This window comes from Acomys minous, assembly GCF_964271855.1.
Source record: "Acomys minous genome assembly, chromosome: 8".
Classification (NCBI taxonomy): Eukaryota; Metazoa; Chordata; class Mammalia; order Rodentia; family Muridae; genus Acomys; species Acomys minous.
Genome location: NC_140489.1, coordinates 40,421,240 through 40,434,296, shown reverse-complemented (window position 1 = coordinate 40,434,296; position 13,057 = coordinate 40,421,240). Strand labels below are relative to the sequence as shown.

The window sequence follows — 13,057 nt, the reverse complement described above, 5'->3', positions numbered from 1 at the left end:
TTTTTGGCTGTGAAGTGTGCCTCTGTCCTGGAGTGAGGTAGTCAGTACCAAGAAGCCCTCCTTTTTCTTTCTTCTTTCTTCTTATGGTGCTGGGGGTTGAATTTAGGACCCTCTCTGCTACTAGGGACTCTGCACCCCCTCAACCCTTGACCTCACGTCATCAGCCTCATGGATGAGCTCCTGAGGCACTGAGCCATCTCGCTGACTCCTTGTACTTGTACTGATTTTGTCAGCATCCTGCTTTCTCTTATCGCTGTTGTTTCGGGTGTTTTGTTATTTGCTTTGGTTTTGGTTTTGGTTTTGGTTTTGAAAGGGGTTCTCTTGTTGGCCACAGAGCTAGTAACTTAGCATGACCTTGAACTCTGTCTTCCTCCACCACCTCCCAGATGCACCATGATGCTATAACACCTCCTGCTTTCTTATGAACCTCAGTGTGTTCTGTTAGGTCTCACAGAAACCCAGGACAAATGGCTGAGGTGTCTGTTAGCGTATCAGAGCAGGCTCTGGCTGCCAGTGTCTCTCAGTGTCTCAGGTACCTGTTACTGTTACTGAGAGGCTTGGCTCCTCTCAGCACTTCTGAGCCCTGGCCACTGCCCTCAAGCCCTCCAGCCCCTGAGCGTACATCCCTTCCCCCAGCTTCTTTCCTATCCATCTAACTCCGCCATTTTGGCTATGTACTGTCTTGGTTCTTTGCCTTCTTGATCTTCTTTTGTCTCCAACTTCTTTTCTTCCCCTGTCCCCCCCCCAACACTCCCCCCCCCCACTCTCCCCCCCCCCACTCTCCTATCATGTCGCAGTCTATTCTGCTGGTCACGTTCAGCTGGACCCTTCTAGATGCCTCAGGCTGTGCTCTCCCTCCTATCTACGGCAAACCTAGGATACCCAGGATGAGTTGTGTCCTCATTTTCATTTGTTTTTCTCTTTACTTTTTTCTTAGCCTTTGAGGTCAAACCCAGGGCCTGGCACACGCTATGCAGCAGTCCTACTAGCTGACCCACACCCAGCCCTCTCCTTGAGCCGTCTTGTTCTGCTTCTTATGAACGTATGCTTTTCCCATCCAGTACCTTAACCACTTGCTCGTCACAGTCCTGAATGTTTACCTTCCCAGTTTATTTCATTTGCCTTAATGTGAAACATAAAATGTGCGAACTGTGCATGCACAGACACAGACAGACAGACAGACACACACACACACACACACACGCACATGCACGTTTAAAATTGTTTCTCTGGGGTGGGAATGACCCTGCTGGCAGTGCACTTGGGGTTCTCTCTGGAGGTTAAGCTTGCAGAGGTTCAGAAGCCAGCTCTGAAGGCCTCAACGCTTGACCTCTGTCTTCCCCCATTCCTGAATAGAAATCCTGAGGGCCCAGAGGCACACTGCTTCTTACAGTGGGTTTTCTACACTCAGCATCTTCCGTGTCACCACAAGATACTCAAGGGTGGTACAGGCTTGGGGAAGTATGCTTGTTTGGTTTTACTCTGCCTAGTTGTCTTGAAGTCTTTCAGGTTTTCGCCCCACTCATTCAGCACCAGTGCCTGAGGAGGCTCCTGAGAGCCAGGTGTTCTGTGGGGCTTGGAAAGCTGCCTGAACAACACAGGCCCTGGTCCTACCTCAGCTGGGCTTGCTGTCTCTTGGGAAGATGAACACCAACTCCAGTTGCTAGTGGAGTGCCTGAGAGGCCAGGACAGATGTCTCAGATCGGGGTGGCCTTTCAGAGAAAGTGACAGTTAACGGTGAGACCCATAGGATGCCCCATGGCATGAGCTGACAAACTTAAAAGTGCGAGGAATGTTCTAGACAGAGGGGACAACGTGTGCAAAGTCCCGAGACTGCAGAAAGCAGAGCTCAGGTCGTGGGGTGAGGTTGGAGAGAGAGGAAGGGGCTGAGTGGGCTAACCCCAGAAATATAAGCCGTATTACTACCTGGTACCCACTTTAAGGCCCTTCTAATCCCAGTTCCCGGCTCCCTCTGCTTGTTATACAAGTGCCCTCCCTCATCCACTGTTGTGCTGAACCCTTGCATCATGCCTGGCCTTCCACCCCAGCCTCTGTTTTTTTTTCCCCCTTCTTGGCTTTGAGACTGAGCTAGCTCTTAGGGGTGGGAGGAGCTTTGGCTTTTAACTTCCTACACGGAGCATGAAAGGGGAATGTAATGAAAGGGGCGTGAGTCAGCCTGGGCTGCGGTAACCAAGTGCACACTGGGTGCTCTGAAGCCCAGGAACTTAAGAGGTTCAAGAGGTTGGAAGTCCAAGATCAAGATGCTAGCAGGCCTGGGTCCTCCAGGTTTGCCTGACTGTCCTCACGTGGCTTTTTGTTTGGGCTCAGACTCCCTAGAGTCTCCCCTCCATGCCCTGCCCCTCCACGGTCTTTGTGCATGCTGGGCGAGCTCTCAGCAATGAGCTACACCCCAGCTTTCCTCCTCTTACTAAAGCACCTGTATTATTGGATGGGCCCAACCCTTCGGCTCCCATTTAACCTTACATTCTTCCTTCAAGGTCTTATTTCTAAACACACTCACACCATGGCTAAGATTTCAGCATTGATTGTGAGGGGGAGGCCACAGTTTAGCTCACAGCAGTAGCCTTTTAGCGCAGTTTCCGATTTACCAAAATAAACTGAACACTTCAGCTTAGCAGTACATTTCTATGATTATGCTTTAAATGGATGAGGTTGAAAGAAGTAAGAAGTTGGCTTGGGGAAATGCCACCGGAAATCATCTCTCCCCGCATCCCCTAACTCTCCATTTCCCTCCAGCCTATGTGGCTGAAGTTTCTCTTCAGAGGGACACCCCCCCCCCAACCTCAGCAGCCACCTCTCAGCAGGGCTCCTGGGGTCTGGCTGTGTGGGGGTGAGGCTCAGGTAGAGGGGAGCTTCTTAGGAGGGGCCTTGCCATTGGGCTGGCTCAGGTTCTTTCTCTAGGGACCAAGCTGAGGTAGATGAGGCTATGGAGGCTTCCTTCCATTAGCTGTTCCCGAGCAGTCGGCGTTAGGGCAGTCCTTGCTGCTTCAGCAAGCCGACCTGTTGCCTTTGGAAGCCAAAAGGCAAAAGCTTTGGAGCTCATTGATTTCTTAGTGACTGAAAAGCCACTTGTCACATAAAAAGATTGTTCAAAAAGACAGGAAGACTTCCTAGAGTTTCAGTACTTGAAAAAATTGTCTTTTACATTTATTTACTGTGTGTGTGTGTGTGTGTGTGACATGCATGGTATGGGAGCTTGGAAGTCAGAGGACAAGTTGCAGGGCTCGGTTCTGTCCTCCTGTCATGTGGGTTTCAGGAATTGAACTCAGGTCGTCAGGCCATGTAGCAAGTGCTCTTATTTGCTGAGCTGTCTCACTGGGCTGCATTTCTGTACTTTTAAAGGATTTGTTTAGCTGTTTAACTCAGTTTAGTAAAAATGCCATGTGTGGTCGATAATCGCAGCAGAAGCAGGAGCAAGTGGATCTCCGAGTTACAGGCCAGTCTGTTCTATAAAATGAGTTCCAGGATAGCAAGGGCCAATCAAAGGAATCCTGTCTCAAAAACAAACCAAACCAAACAAATACTATGCTTGATATTGATTGGCTTTGATTTCTCTGGTCACTGCTGGTCTGCTTTGCTTGTTCTTGTCAGAGGCCTGGGCTAGCCTGTGTTTCCATCCTGCTCAGGCTGAGCCAGGACATATGAGCTATTTCAGGAATCTGCTTACCATTTTCCCTCCCTCTCTGTGTAGTCTGTTCTTCCTTTCATCCCACTGCTGTTTCCTAAATAGTCCCATCAAGGAAGCCAGGCATGGTAGCACACACGTGTAACATAAGCCCTCTGCTGAGGCAGAAAGATTTTGAGTTAGGGGCCAACCTAGGCTACATAGTGAGGGTCTGTCTTTAAAACAAAACAAAACGAAGTTCTGAGTTTGAGGCTAGCCTGGACTACAGATTGAGTTCCAGGACAGCTAAGGCTACGCAGAGAAACCATGTCTCGAAAAACCAAAACCAAACAAATTAGGAAACCACCTAGAAATGTCGGCTGACTGGTCTACTTCTTGGCTTCCACTTCCTTTACTCATCTCATATTCTCTAACGCCCTCGCGACAGCAGCCAGTCTGGAGCGCCTGTGAGCCGGGCTCCTCGTTCCTGAGAAATCACAGGCTGCCATCCCACAAGCTTCCCGCTGGTCTGCGCTTCCCCACCTCACCCTCCCAGGCTTGCCTGGCTTCACCCAACTGCTCATCACATCGTCTCTGTCTCTGAGGATGTGGAAGCCTTTCTTACTGCAGGTTCTCATCTCCTGCTGCCTACACCACTTCAGTAGCTCCCTTTAAAATCATTTTTACTTGCTTATGGTTATTGCCTGTATGTGTGCATAGGCTCATGTGGAGGTCAGAGGACAGCTGGAGTCAGCTGCCTTCTCCTGCAGTTACACAGGTTTCAGGCATTGAACTCAGGTCCTTCGGCTTGCACAGTGAGTGCTTCAATAGCCCAGGAAGTCTGACACTCTCTGGCCTTGGACTTGCCATCTTCCTGCACCAGCCTCCTGAATGCTGGGATTGTAGGCATACATCACCGTGTCTAGCTTTGCTCCTTTTTAGAAAAAATAATTTAATGAAATATAATTCACACATAATTCATTGAGTTCAAATATGTAATTCATCAGTTTTAGTACATTCACACAGTTGAATGGCTATTATTATACTTACTTTTTTAGCATTGCATCGCCCCTTAGAAGGATACCCTTGTTCACTACCCTCAGCTCCTTCATCTTCCTGAACTCTAGGCAACCAATTAACCTACGTGTTGTCTCTAAGGATTCTCCCTTTGTAAACATTTCATACAAACAGGATCATATAATAGGAGGCATTTTGCAAGTGGCTTCTTTTGCTTAGCATGTTTTCAGGGTCATCCTTATTATATTTCAAACTCAAATTTCCTCTTACATCTTACTTTGTTTTGGAGACAAGGCTTCAGGATGGCCTTTGGAGCTCTCTATGTAGACTGGGCTGGCCTTGAACTAACAGCATTCCTCTAGCTTCTCGGCCTTCTGAGTGCTGGGTGGGTTTATGGGCATGGGCTGTGGTGCCCAGCTTTGCTTCCAGGCTTTTTCTTGTTTTCTTTTGTCTTCTGACAGAGTCTCACTTTGTAGCCTTAGCTGGCCTGGAACTTGCTGTGTAGACCAGGCTGACCTTGAGCTCACAGAGATTCACCCGCTTCCACCTCCCAAATGCTGGGAGTAAAAGTGTGTGCACTACCACGCCCAGCCTGCTTCTAGGCTTTAAACAACTCCCTTAACGGACTTGTAAATTCTGCCCCTCTCCAGGCTGACTTCTCTCTGCCTACTCCTTTGTACGTTGGCTCTAACTTCTGAACTAATTTATTTCATTTTATTTTGTTTTGTTTCTGGAGCCAGGGTTTCTCTGCTGTCCTGGACTCACTTTGTAGACCAGGCTGACCTTGAAATCACAGAGATCTGCCTGCCTCCCTGAGTGCTGGAATCACAGGTGTGTGCCACGGAGCCCAGCTTTTTTTTTTTTTTTTTAAGATTTCTTTATTTTATGTGTATGGGTATGTTGTATGCGTGCATGTACTTTGTATACCAGAAGAGGATATCAGGTCCCGTGGAACTACAGTTATAGGCAGTTGTGAGCTGCCATGTGGGTGCTGGGAGTTGAACTCAGGACCTCTGGAAGAACAGCCAGTGCTTTTAACCTCTGAGCCGTCTCTCCAGCCTACCAATACCAGTACTCACTTCCCCTGCCGTTCTGTGAAATCAGCCCACCATGCTTACCAGGTTAGAGCATTAGCTGGGCAGGGCTCTACGTGTCTTTGCTCCATAGCTGGACCTCCATGCAAGACACTCCCTACACAGGAGTTCTGACCCTTGGATCCTGTGAAAGAGAAGCTGAGTCTGGCCATTTTCTCTTCCCCCTTTTTGATTTTTGAGACAAGAGTCTTACATAGCTCAGACTGGTCTTGATTGTGTTATATTGCAAAGGCTCACCTTGAACTCCTGATCTTCTGCCGCCTTCGGCTCTGGGAATACAGTCCTGTGATACCACACCTAGCAGCTGTTTTCTGTCATTGCTCTGACCCCTGCCCTGAGTGTTCACAAAGGTCATGGACTGCTCTGTTGTTGGTCCTCTTTCCCCCAAGTCTCTCTTCGTCATCTGCCATCTTGTATAGTAGATAAACAATCCCATCTCTGTATGTGACCTGGTCCCTATCTGCGGCTCCCTTGTCTAAGCCCATTTCCTGTTGCCTGAACTGGGGAAAATTATTCTATGTCTATGTCTTAAAGTGTATTGATTACACTTTAATGATTCTGGAGGCTGGGCAGCCGGGGAGCATGGCAGCATCTAGTTGGCTTCTGTGGGGGCCTTTGCTCTGTTTCAGTTCAGGGTACAAAGCAGAAGGCAAGTGGGTGCATGGGGAAGACATAGAGAGAGGACCAGCCTCGCTTTGTAACAGCTGACTCTTGGGAATCGCTTACTCAGTTGAAGAAGGCATTGCAAACCTCTCAGTGACTTAATTGACAGTTCTTCATGCTCAGAGGCCCCGCCATCTCTTATAGCATTGTGGTTTTTTTTTTTTTTTTCTGAGGAGGCTCTTGGCCTTGGGCTTGTGGTCCTCCTGCCTTCTGAGTGCTAGCATTACAACAGGTGGGCGCCACCGCCATCCGTTTCCATCCCTGCCTTGGAAGACTCTCCTGAGGCACAGACCACATTGGTGATCGGTATTCTGAGCACAGAGCAGTGGGAGTTCTAGAAACAATTGTTTATTGACTACCTAGAAGAGAATGGTCCTCTTTCCTGTTATTTCTGTAGTCAGCAGGCTCGGCGAACGTCTTGACATTCTTTCTCCTTTTCTTTCTTCCATAACCACACAGGCCACTTTTCAATGCTAAGCAAAAAGCCCCGCCTCCCTCTTTGCCCTTGCAGGTGGCCATGGGCAGCACATTCCATCTTAAAGCCAGTATTGCTGACCCCAGGGCCACGGGTGTGACCAACTGGCTGTGGAATACAAAAAGCATCCTCTGGCCAGGGCTGTGGGTCAGCGCGTGGGAGGTGGAATTTTGGGGCCAGAGTAACAGATGGACAACCAAGGGGTGGGCAGGGGACAAAGTACAGATCTCAGACAAGTGGTCCCAGAAGAAACGACTGAAGTGACAGCCGTGGAAGCAGCAAGGCCCTGAGTTAGATTCCTTTACAGCACAGGAAGTTTCTAGGTGCTGGAGGAGCCTTCTGAGTAGACTGTCCGTGCCCAGCAGTGCGTGCCGAGTGCAGGGCAGTCACCTCCTTCACAAGGTGTTTTCTCTCAGACACCTGCCAGGACAGTGTGCAGGCACTCAGAGAACTCAGATGCGTGCCTCTTTGCCCTGGTGTAGTCGCCATTTGTACGTACTGAAGTTACCAGGCATCCACTGAGTGATTGTGGACAGTGTCTGAGGAGGGCTGTGGGTGTATGGTGGGGATGTGAGCTATTTGAAGGGCTTACAGTCTCTCTGTCTGTCTCTCTAGGCTCATTTTGCAGAGGGAGAAGCACTTCCACTATCTGAAAAGAGGCCTCCGACAGCTGACAGATGCCTATGAGGTAAAATGTTGCCAGGAACTTCCTGTCAAGCATTGTGCTATGTTCCCATCCGAACACAAAGGCTTCTGGGTTTTCACCTGCCGCAGCTGGGCCCGTCTCACCTGCATGGCTCTGGCAGGAACCAGGGCGATGTTTCCGGGCTGGAGCTCGACTCACAAAAAGGGACAGATAAGGTCTCCTCCAGCAAGGAGGTGGTGGCGCATGCTGTAGTCCCAGCACTGAGGAGACAGAGGCAGGCGGAACTCTGAGTTTAGGGCCAGCTTGTTCTACAGAGCTGGTTCCAGGACAGTCAGGGCTACACAGAGAAACCCAGTCTTGGGAGAAAAAATAAGTCTCCTCCAGCCTTTTTGGCCCTTAGAGCTAGTGGACACCCTGGGTGAGCTGGGGTCTCCTTCATGCTCACAGCATGCTTTCTCCTGATGCCCTTTCCACCTAAATAAAAGTCAGTTGCCTTGTCCTCCCCACACCTTGACCCTGAGAACTGATGCTGTGTCTATCTTAGCCGGGAGAACCAGTGCTTAAGTCCCAGAGGGCACTAAACACCAGGTGAATCTTCGAGCATAGTTCTAAGAGCCAGGAGACTCATGAAAAACCTCAGAGCTGCAGTGGGGATAGAAAAGGCTGTGACCACCTGAGCTCCCATCTCTCTGCCTCCCTTTACAAAGGGGTAGCTCTGCCGTTAATTGACTTTTATTTTGGAGTTCTATATTTGTGTGTGTGTATGTGTGTGTGTGTGTGTGTGTGTGTGTGTGTGTGTGTGTGTGTGTTTTGTGGAGAGGTTTTCCAAGTCTCATAGTTAACCCGAGTAACACAGCCTACACCCCAACTCTGACAATTACTTCTTTTATAACCTGGAAAAAATTAGTCTCCCTAGACCTTGTTTATATACTTTAACCCTGTAGAACTGGTCCCACCTGCACTGCAGAGCGTGGGATGTTCAGCAGCCATGTTTGACTTAAATTAGAATGGGGGTCTGTTTACACATCACCTTCAGAAGCCTTTGCCCAGTGTCCAGACACTCAGACTCCCCCAGGTCCTCAAAGGACTTAGTACATGTTCACCTTGTTCCGGAAAGACATGGGGTAACTTATGCTTATTCGTCTACTGCCTCTTTCTCTAAGACAGCCACACCAGTATGCTGAGCACCCCACGACTCAGAACCAGTTTCCGTCATTACCATGCCCCCAACATCTACAGTGTTCAGCACAAGTAGATACCAAATATTTGCCGAATCTGTTAATGAGTGAATTCAAGAACTGCCCTTGTGAGATTGTGTTTCCTTGGGTCTGCACTGGGAAACCCACAGTGCTAACTTCCAGCTGTGTAAGTTCTCTGCTCTGCCTTGCTGGACAGCTGCAGGGAAGAGACCTAAGGCTTGTTTCCTATTGTTCTTTTGTCACGGTTGAAAGCATCCTTCATTTACGGCTTGTTGTTCAAGCCAGGGTACCTCCTCCCCTTGCTTGGCTTCAGGAACTAAGACAGATGTAGCCTTGTCCTGGGATCTTGGAATGACTGAATAAAGGGTGTGTTTTCTCTTCGTCCCTCTCAGTGTCTGGACGCCAGCCGCCCCTGGCTCTGCTACTGGATCCTGCACAGCTTGGAACTCCTGGATGAACCCATCCCCCAAGTAGTGGCTACAGAGTGAGTTCTGAGGAACCTGGGGTGCCCACTGGACGCACATCCTGGGTTTGAAATTCTTTTTGTTCCTTTCTTACTTGTTGTAAATGGGGAGAAAGCACGTTAGAAGCCCTTGCCCTTCTTTTGACCTCCAGCAACTTCCGGAAACTCCTTCACTCAGAAGCCCTATTGTAAGGTGGTGGGTAGAACCAGTCTTTGAACTTCCAGAGGAATTCTGTTTTGTTCTCCCTCCCTCCCTCTCTTCCCCCATCTCTCTCTCCCTCTCTCTTTCACTCTCCTCCTCCTCCTCCTTCTTCTCTCTCCTTCTCTCTTCCTCTCTCTCCCCCCCCCCCCCTTTAAGGCAAGGCCTCTACAGGTGATGGTGGTACACACCTTTAATCCCAGCTCTTGGGTGGCAGAGGCAGACAGGTCTTTATGAGTTCAAGGCAACCCTGCTCTACGTACAGCGAGGGCTACATGGAGAAACCCTGTCTTGAAGACCAACCAACCAACAAGCAAGCAACCCAGTTCCCTCAGACAAGATCTCTGTGTAGTCTTAGACTTATTCTGTATACCAGGCTGGCCTTGAACTTACAGTGATCCGTCTGCCTCTGCCTCCCATGAGCACTCTGGCTCTGATCTTTGAGAAGTCTTCACCGTCATCTCTGACGGTGGTGATGAAGTGCAGTGGAAAGCATGAACTGCTCCGTGAGTCAAAATACTCTAGCCTCCTTAGACACCTCCACAGAGGTGTAGTGCTGTGGGCAGCCAGCTCTCCACAGGACCAGCCTCCTTAGACACCTCCACAGAGGTGTAGTGCTGTGGGCGGCCAGCTTTCCACAGGACCAGCTGGGCAACTGCATTGATACACCAATGCTGTGACTCACAGTTTTCACTGACCTCTGATTGATGATGACAAGACATGTAAGCAACCTAGATATGTCCGAAACTGCTAGTGCAGGTGGCACTTGTAGGTGGCTCCTCAACCTTATCATCATCATTTATTTATTTTTCCGAGGCAGGGTTCTTCTGTATAACCCTGGCTGTCCTGGACTCATTTTGTAGACCAGCCTGGCCTCCAACTCACAGCGATCCACCTGCCTCTGCCTCTTGAGTGCTGGGATTAAAGGCCTGTACCACCACACCAGGCCCCTCAAGCTCATCTTAAGGAAAAAAATAAACACCAAAACTGATGGATCGTGCCTCCAACCCTGGAAATACCCAAGATGGGCAAGGGTGGGTTAGGACTGAACCTAAAGGCTTTGCCTAGAGCACCGCTTCTTGGCTTGTGAGCCTCCACTGCCTTGTACTCCAGAGGGTGAGGAGTTTGGGATGCCAGGGTCCTGAGCCAGGTTTGTTTTTCCACAGCAGAAGATGGTAACTGTGCCAAGACCCTTGGAGGCTTGCTAGAGCACTCCCTAGTCCCAGAGCCCCTGCCTTGGTCACATTGTCAGGTCAGAGGAACAGAACTTACTTTGTCTCATTCATTCTCTTAACAATAACTTCTCATTCTTGCCTTCCTGGGAATGGTGTCTTGTGACAAATGTGGACAGAGAAGATAATGAAGAATTAAGTCATTAACCCTTAGAATTCATGCTTGTGAGGCAGAGGGAAAATATGCATTGTTTTTATAATCCACACATTGTGACCAGCCTGCTGCTTCCAGCACTGGAAGTAGAGTTGGACACAGTTTCTGCAGTAAAAGGGACTTAATTGTCAAACTAAAGGCCCATGTGTTTTTTGAAATACCAGTTGGAGGCTGAGGGTTGTTTGGGAAGCCCCCACCCAACACCTACACCATTGGGACATATGCTACAGTAGGAAAGATGCATGGGGAGAAGGGAGGGGAAGGGGGCTTCCGTGAGAGACGAGGAGGCTGGAGAGAAGAAGACACACAGAGTGAAGTGCAGACACAAAGCGCTCACGTCACTGTCCACTTTGTTTTAGGTTGCATAGATGGTCTTTTTTCCACTGTCACAGCTGCTTCTATGGCTAGGACAGGAAGAGGAGTCAGGAGGGATGGCCCAGCAGGCCCCAGTCTTGAGTGTCTGACCTGTGACACACATGGTGGAAGGAGGGGACCAGATGGGAAGAGAGGCCTCTTTAAAGGGCTCTTCACAGGAAACGGCATCAGTAGTAAGGGGTGCTTTAACATTTACAAAGTAGCCAGGCGTGGTGGCACAGGCCTTTAATCAGGCAGGCAGATCTGAGAGTTCCAGGACATCAGGGCTGCACAGAGAAATCCTGTCTCAAAAAACAGAACAACAAAAATTTTACTTAAAGTTTAAGTGAATTAATTATAGCATAGTATATGCAATGAAATATGCAGCCGCTTTTAATATTCATGTATATTTGCATATAAGAATGCTTATATAAAGGGACATGATGTGGAAACAGATAATAAAAAAGACCCAACTTTTATAGACCAAGAGCATAGATGGGAGGCCGGGTGCACACCTGTAATCCCAGCACTCATAAGGCTGAGGTGGGAGGATTGACCAGGGTCTGAGGTCAGCCAGGGCTGTAGAAGCAAGACCTCTTTAAGAGAACAGACAGACTGCTGGGTATGGCGGTACATGCCTTTCATCCCAGCAGGGTGAGTTCGAGGCCAGCCTGATCTACAAAGTGAGTCCAGGACAACCAGGCTGTTACACAGAGAAACTCTGTTTCAAAAACTAAAACAAAACCACCACCAACAAAGAAAACAGACAAAAAAGGGCTGGGGCTGTAGGTCTGTGGTGCAGGGCCGGTCTAGCATGGTGGGGGCCCTGGGCTGTAGGTCTGTGGTGCAGGGCCGGCCTAGCATGGTGGGGGCCCTGGGCTGTAGGTCTGTGGTGCAGGGCCAGCCTAGCATGGTGGGGGCCCTGGGCTGTAGGTCAGTGGTGCAGGGCCGGCCTAGCATGGTGGGGGCCCTGGGTTTGACCACACTACCCATACTGTACCCACACCTGCCCCCACACCAAAGGCGGAAAAATCCAAACCAAACAAAAAATATTTATGGTTATGCGTACAAAAACAACATAACAAACCCAACATAAGGTCACATGTGCAAATACTGCAGTTCAGTCTGGACAGATTAAAAGTGATGATTTTTTGTCTGGATGTGCTGGCATGCATCTGCAGAGGCAGGCAGCGATCTGTGAGTGCCAGGCCAGCCTGCACTACCTAGGGACTTCTAGGACAGCCAGAGCTACACAGTGAGACCCTGTCTCAAAACAACAAAGTGTTTACAGGTTTTTCTATTTCTAAGCTTATTTGCCTTTTCTACAATTTCTATAATAAACCTTCATTATCTTATGATTAAAATAATGTTTTATCCAGGCATGTTTTTAATATCAGCACTCAGGGAGGTAGAAGCAGGCAGATCCATGTGAGTCTTGAGGCTAGCCTGGACTACATAGGGAGTTCCAGGCTACTAAAGCTGCATAGTGAGACCCCATGGCTCCTTCCCTTTAAAACGGGGGTGTTTGGAAAATAAAGAGCCAGTTTATCAAATTTTAAGCACCACTTTAATGATCTATGGCTAAGAGCTTGTTTTACAACTGCCTTGAAAGGGTTCACTCATGGTTTTTCTGAGCATTGATTTAATAAACCTTGTTTTTATTTTTTAAATTTATTACTGGTTTTAGAGACAGATCTCATTTTGTAGACACAAACTCACCATGTAGCCCAGGCTGGCCTCAGACTCACAGCATCCTCCTGCTTCAGTCTCTAAGGGCTGGGATTTCAGGCAAAAGCCACCACACCAGACTTGCCTTAATGAACTTTAAAGTCTGCTTACTGTTTTCCAGTTCTTGGGAGTGAATCTAGGGCCTTATGCATGCTGGGTAAGTGTCCTACCATTAGGCTATATCCCCCTAGCTTGATTTAATGAATGA

The 13,057-nt window shown here is 48.8% G+C and overlaps 1 protein-coding gene across 1 annotated transcript in view; it reads left to right on the top strand.

Annotated features, from left to right (window-relative positions):
- LOC311604058 (protein farnesyltransferase subunit beta) overlaps positions 1 to 13,057 on the top strand; it is a 75,351-nt gene that overhangs the window by 20,069 nt on the left and 42,225 nt on the right. The window contains exons 3-4 of the mRNA XM_084793572.1: positions 7,490 to 7,562; positions 9,112 to 9,203. Coding sequence (XP_084649698.1) covers positions 7,490 to 7,562; positions 9,112 to 9,203 — 165 coding nt within the window. The remainder of the gene's footprint in view (positions 1 to 7,489; positions 7,563 to 9,111; positions 9,204 to 13,057) is intronic.